The sequence below is a fragment of the Lygodium microphyllum genome, chromosome 15 (genome assembly GCF_053477565.2).
Source record: "Lygodium microphyllum isolate KBCC chromosome 15, Lygodium_microphyllum_v1.1.10, whole genome shotgun sequence".
Lineage (NCBI taxonomy): Eukaryota > Viridiplantae > Streptophyta > Polypodiopsida > Schizaeales > Lygodiaceae > Lygodium > Lygodium microphyllum.
In genome coordinates this window covers 49,361,754-49,367,753 of record NC_141149.1, presented here as the reverse complement: position 1 = coordinate 49,367,753, position 6,000 = coordinate 49,361,754, and the positions used below count along the sequence as shown (strand labels likewise).

Here is a 6,000-nt window from a genome sequence, read left to right as displayed (position 1 = left end):
TGGGGGAATGTATGTTGCACATATCAAAGCATCTGCTATGAAAGTTCTAGCCTAATAAACAAAGTAAAGCTTTTTTATTTTCTACAAAAATGATTTCAAAGTTAGATTTAAAAATACACACTTTCAATCTTATTATGGCCACTTTCCATTTTCCTCAACTCTTATCTTGTGTTTGTCACATTTTCCTAAAGGCACTTAGTCTTAATCTTTATTGTTGAGGAGAAAGCAAAATTTTTATAAAGGGTCCTGATTACCATAATGAAATAGGCTTTCCTTCTACAAGACTACTATTAACAAAGATACTAAATATTTAAGTCAAAACCCATATGCAACCTTTGAGTCAAGAGAAATTACACCAAGCAAAACTAATGTCTCAACTTGATAAAACATGTGGTAAATGAGAGAAACACCACACTCCTCAAATGATGTTTTCTTCACTGATGTTGCACACAGAGAGAGAGAGAGAGAGAGAGAGAGAGAGAGAGAGAGAGAGAGAGAGAGAGGTAAAACTATGAGAAACATCTAATCACGAGAAATCTATCATTGGATATATCACGTAAATGAAGCAATTTAGTGAATGCCATTTAGACATTGTAATTCAGTTTGCAAACATCGTAAATTGCATCTCAAAATGTGGTGTATAAGTGACACTTTAAAAACTTCACCTAATGGATACTTTACAACATCACTTAATGAGTGTTTTTAGCACACATTGCATTAGAATGCATGATATATTTTGGAGCCCCATCTCTAAACCCCACATCCCCCCTTTTCTTTGTGTCATATGTGAATAACCCCTTATTTGTGAATATTTCCTAAATGATATTTGGCTTTTTTTATTCAATATCTAAATAACCCCTTTATATGGTACCCTTCATTATGTAAATTATATGTAAGAAAGGTCGTTTAAAATCTCTTCTTCCGAACCTAGTTATATACTTACCCACAAATATATCCAAAACACTAAGTCAAAGATTTCTATAGAATGTTTCCCGTAAATAGCTAGACGATGAAAAATGTATAAGGGAACCATGGTCCTCTTAAGAGTAAGACCAATAAATTGATGTACAAACCCACGAATACCTTCAAAATACTAAGTCAAAGATTTCTATACAATGTTTCTTGTAGACAACCAAATGAAAAAAAGTGTGTTAGGATTGCACCATGCTTAAGTCCCTGAACCTAAGGAAGTCAAACTAGCTAGGAAAGATAGAGACTATTGAGATAAGAAAAGATGTAGCAGCAGAGAGAGAGAGAGGGAGATATGAGCTACCATGTGCATTAAACCTCTTTAGAGAGAGAAAAAGGTCTGGAGGAGAGAGAACATGATCTTTACTTATGAATGGTTGTCAAATCCTTGTAACTTTAGCAAGTTCGTGGAGTAACTTCATTTGTAAAGGGTACTTAATAAACTCCCTAAGGTTTTAATACAAGTTACTAGTAGTCAAACAAATGAGTCACACGGTATTGAACTTGTTTGATGTGCACCACATCCAAGCCAAAGACATCCAAGTACATTGACTTGGACATGTACAAATCGTAGTTACACTATAGCAAGCACACACTTATATACTTTTAAAACAAAAATTTATGCGTAGTTTACACACTTGTATACTTGATGTGCACCTCACCTTGCCAATTGGGAGAGAGACTATATGAGGAGAGAGATAGCCCTTTAGAAGAGAGAGAGGGATGAGAGAGAAGACTTGAGAAGAGAGAACATGATTTTTGCCAAATAGATGACTACCATGTGTTTTGACTCCAACTAGTTCATGGAATACCACCATTGTTGGAGGTACTCCATGAACTGCCAAAAATCTTGATACATAAGTCAAGAGTGGTTAAGTAAATCATTCACACCTCAATAAACATTATAGAACAATTATGTTTCACCTAAGGGTACGGGGGCTTTTATGTAGACGTGCAAGTAAAATTTAGTTAGGTGAGGCCAACTTTTCTTGCAAATAATAACACAACATACCTTTCTATAGAACATATGTATATATATATATATATATATATATATATATCTCGACGAGAACAGCTCCACATTAAGAATGCGAAGAGATAAAGGCTAACAACTTGACATGAATGCCAAATCGATATCAAATATTTAAATTTGCTTGTTAAGTGCTGCAGCTGCCAGCAGGCCGCAGCGCCAGCTCATCGGCGCGGCCATTCTTTTGTGTGTACTACTATAGCTGCAGCATGCAGCGGGGAATAATACTGTACAGGTCACAGGAAATAGCGGGCGGCGTAATGGCGATGGGCTTTGCGCGCCCCTGCTACCGTATTCTATATAGCTGCACGTTGAAATAAGTACCGAAATCATCACGGCTCGCAGATCCAAGTGTACTTGGTATCGGCTATTTCTAAGTCATACGAGTCGAGTAGCCGGCAGGTCTAGCTAGCTGAACTGGTCCCCCTCGAAGGTCTGGCCGAACTGCCAGTCGGAGGGAGCGGCGTTGTAGGAGGTGAGCGATGCGCCGTCGTCGGTGGTGACTTTGAAGGACAGGGCCTGGCCGACCAGGTCGGTGCCGATCTGCCAGTTCTCGCCCCAGTTGCAGGCCATTGCCATCCATCCCGTGTTGGAGCCCTTGACGGACACTGACGTCACGGCGCCGGCCCCCCCAACGTTGGTGACGAGGACCAGGTTGAAGTTGGGGTTGCCGTTGACGGTGAAGCGCACGCCGCCGCTCTTCTGGCAGCTCACGCGACGGTACTGCACTGGCACGATCCCGGCCGTGGGGTTGGCGATCTGCTGGAACGCCGGCTGCGACATGTCGAAGTGCTGCTGCGGGGCGTTGCACCAGCCGCCGTTGCTGTTGGGCGGGCAGAAATTGGTGGCTGTCACCACCACCGAGGGCCCGCCAGGCAGGCACCACTGCGCGTCGTCCGCAGTACTGCATCGGATCTCGAAGCACGCCCCGCACGCCAGCCCTCCGTCAAAGAGAGCCGTGCTCAGCGCCGTCGTGCTCGTTCCGTAGCCTTGGCTGTACAGGTCGCCGTAGCCGCACGCGCCAGCTTTGTATAATTATTTCGTCAACATCATGTCTTCACCATCGATGAACACAGTGCTCATCGAATGACAAATCATGCCTATACTTATGAATCGGACTAATGTTACTCACCCATGGTTCCGGACGCGTCGCTCCCGCCGTAGAACGTCGCATGCGCGCCACTGGTCCAACTGCCGGTGCTCATTCCTGACGCCCACGATGGAAGGTGCAAAACAACACCGCTGAGTACGATTATTGTTCTGATGGCGTTGATCATCCATGATAGATCAGCTGCGCTAGGGAATTGCTGTGCCCTGTGCCAATCATCAGAATCAGATCAATATGAACGAGGAAATCTGGTGTGATGATCGACTGGCACACATAAAGCTAACGGTATATTTATATATACACACGATTACATGTAACCGTTCCAGTACTCACATCGTACTATATATCTGGCAATCAGTACTGGCGTTCCAGCAGCGCCTGATTTGATGTGTGTCGAGCAGCTGTGATCAAGAGTCACTCCGAATAGCTTGATGCAGCAAAATTAGGGTAAAGTTCAAACTCGGCTAGCTAGCTAACTGACTGATCATACACGTCGGCCGATGCTTCGTCCATCGCAAGGTACGGGCATCGATATTTATACACTCCTTCGCTCAATCTAAGGCTGTGATTGCTCTGTAAAGCCATCAAAATCAAGGTAAGAATCTTCAACTTGCAAGCTCCCATTAATCAATTCGGGAATCCACTCTTTGTTTTTCGCGTAAAGCAGATTTGCAAGGACTCGGCTTTGTCATGACCGCCGTAAATTGCCTCGGAATGCGACAAATCTTGACCATCCAGCCTCAGATGCGCGCGACACGTTCACTCTCAAGCATCCCCGTGCACGTGCAGATCGCTTTTCGGTAGTTAGCTTTACCATTCTGAGTTCTCCATCGAGACGACTATCTTCTACTATAGTCGAAGTATTGTTAAAAATAACCTATTGAAATATGGTCTCAGAGAGAAGATGCATGTGCATCTAATAGGATGACGAAGCGCCAACCTTGTGCTCAGCTCTTTCTTAGCTAGAGGAAGTGTCTGTGCACATGTATCAGAGATGCCCTGCACTTGAAGAAAGAAAAAGTATGATTGCCCATACAACTTAGCTTGTCTCACATGGACTCCTAATTCTAGTATAAACTTTTAATGAGGAACAATTAATTGATACAGCAATACTATCCCTGTCAACATCCTCTACGGGTCCCAAGCCTCCCAACCATGGCAACTTTTCGGTTTAACTAAGTTGATTACATGTGCATGACACCATTGGCATTGACTTTTGCCTTCTTTTCTTTTCTATATTATGTGGCTATCCTCCCTCCACCACATGGCACAAGGGAACTAACCTTTATGCTCAAGACTTGGAAGGTAAAGTTAAATGCAAGAGAGATTGTATATGGAGCAACAACTGCATGCATGTAGTCTACTAGCTCAGTTTAAATTGTCACTTTCCTCTCCAATTTGGGGTAGTATTCATGCTAATGTGCAATATAAAAAATATCTTTGCATAAAGAGAAGAGTTTGACCTAAATAACTAGTCCATTCTATGTTCATTGCACATGAATTTTGGCTTTAATTAAATTTCTTGGAGATGTGTTATTTAATGTAGTATTGGCCATGCAAGTATCCCCACGTCTTAACCATACCGTGTCATCATCTTTTATGTGACCGACCAATGGAGAAGGTTCTGAATTTGACCCACCAATGGACAAGGCTCTGAAAGCAACTTTTCTAGATATGCCTTCACACTAACAGTAAAAGTTTCTATCTTCTTTTCTATGATCTTTTATTTGTTTAGCTACGTTTTCCAAATCATGCAAGAAAAATACATTGTCACTCTAACGAGGGTGAAGTATAAAATTAAATCATCACACACACACACACACACACACAATTGTAGAGTAAGAAAGTGCACACTATCTATTAGTTTGGTCTTTATCAATAGGAGAAACTTTGGCTCAAAATGGGCCTCTAAAGGTCTATTTTTCTATTTCATAAAACATGGTAAATTGTCAAAAATAATTTAAGCTGTTTACATTCTCACCCCTATAAAGACCATCAAAATTACTTTTAAATGCATCTAAGGAACATCATCTTACTTTTAAAGGTATTTTCTATTGAATTTAGTCATATTCACTTATTATTACATATCACAATGATACTTGCAATTGACAATTCACAATGCATTCACAATCTCCAATCATTTGATGCACATAACTTAATAATTAGTTTGTCACCTTTCCCATTTTAGAAGAATATTCTTTGTAGTTTAAATCAAATTTCCTTTTTCTAGCACACTTTATTATTTTTCGAGTCTTTTCTCCTTGATTTGTCTAGGTTTTTCTCATTTTCTTAGTTGTCTAGTAACAAACATGCTTACCTCCATGGATCCGTTGCACATAGTCCAAGCATCAAACCATAAACAAGGACATTTTTCAATGAGCTCCAACCAAATTAGCATTGTCTTAGTACTATTTTACATTCCCATGTCCATTTTATGGCACTCATTAATAAATTAGAGATTATATTGAATTTTAGTCTTCTATAGGGTTAAACCTCATCATTAGTACATCCACACACTTATGCTTGTTTGTAATCAAGTTGGAATAATTATAATGTGATGTGAGAAATCCTCTTATGAGAACATGCCTTGTATTGTGTTGACTATCACTACAAGGAATTAGGCTCATATAAGGCTACATAGATGCATTTGTTATACGAAAAAAAAATATTGTTAGCACATCTAAAATCAGAGTTAACTCCACATTAGAAGGCCCACATCTAAACTTGCATATATTTTGTGAAGAATAAATATGATTGTAGATGCTCTCTTAGTTGCCATAGTTCGATCATAATTTCCTAGTATTTAAATATTTCTATAACTTTCAGACTTTCATACTTGTGCTATTGATATTAAATGCACTGAATTCTAGCATCGGAAAGAACTAGGGAGCTA

General features: G+C 40.3%; 1 protein-coding gene across 1 annotated transcript; it reads right to left on the bottom strand.

The window, feature by feature from the left end:
- Positions 1-2,101: 2,101 nt before the first annotated feature.
- On the bottom strand, positions 2,102-3,641 carry LOC148024500 (expansin-A10-like). Its single transcript, XM_087694162.1, has 3 exons — positions 3,441-3,641; positions 3,132-3,313; positions 2,102-3,024 (listed from the first exon to the last, which is right to left on the bottom strand). Coding segments are annotated over exons 1-3 (801 nt in total). The 5' UTR covers positions 3,443-3,641; the 3' UTR covers positions 2,102-2,407.
- Positions 3,642-6,000: the final 2,359 nt, after the last annotated feature.

Bases quoted from the DNA above. Each gene is read 5' to 3' on its own strand.
- LOC148024500 (XM_087694162.1), bottom strand. The intron at 3,025-3,131 runs GTGAGTAACATT...AATTATACAAAG, and splicing joins CGACGCGTCCGGAACCATGG to CTGGCGCGTGCGGCTACGGC.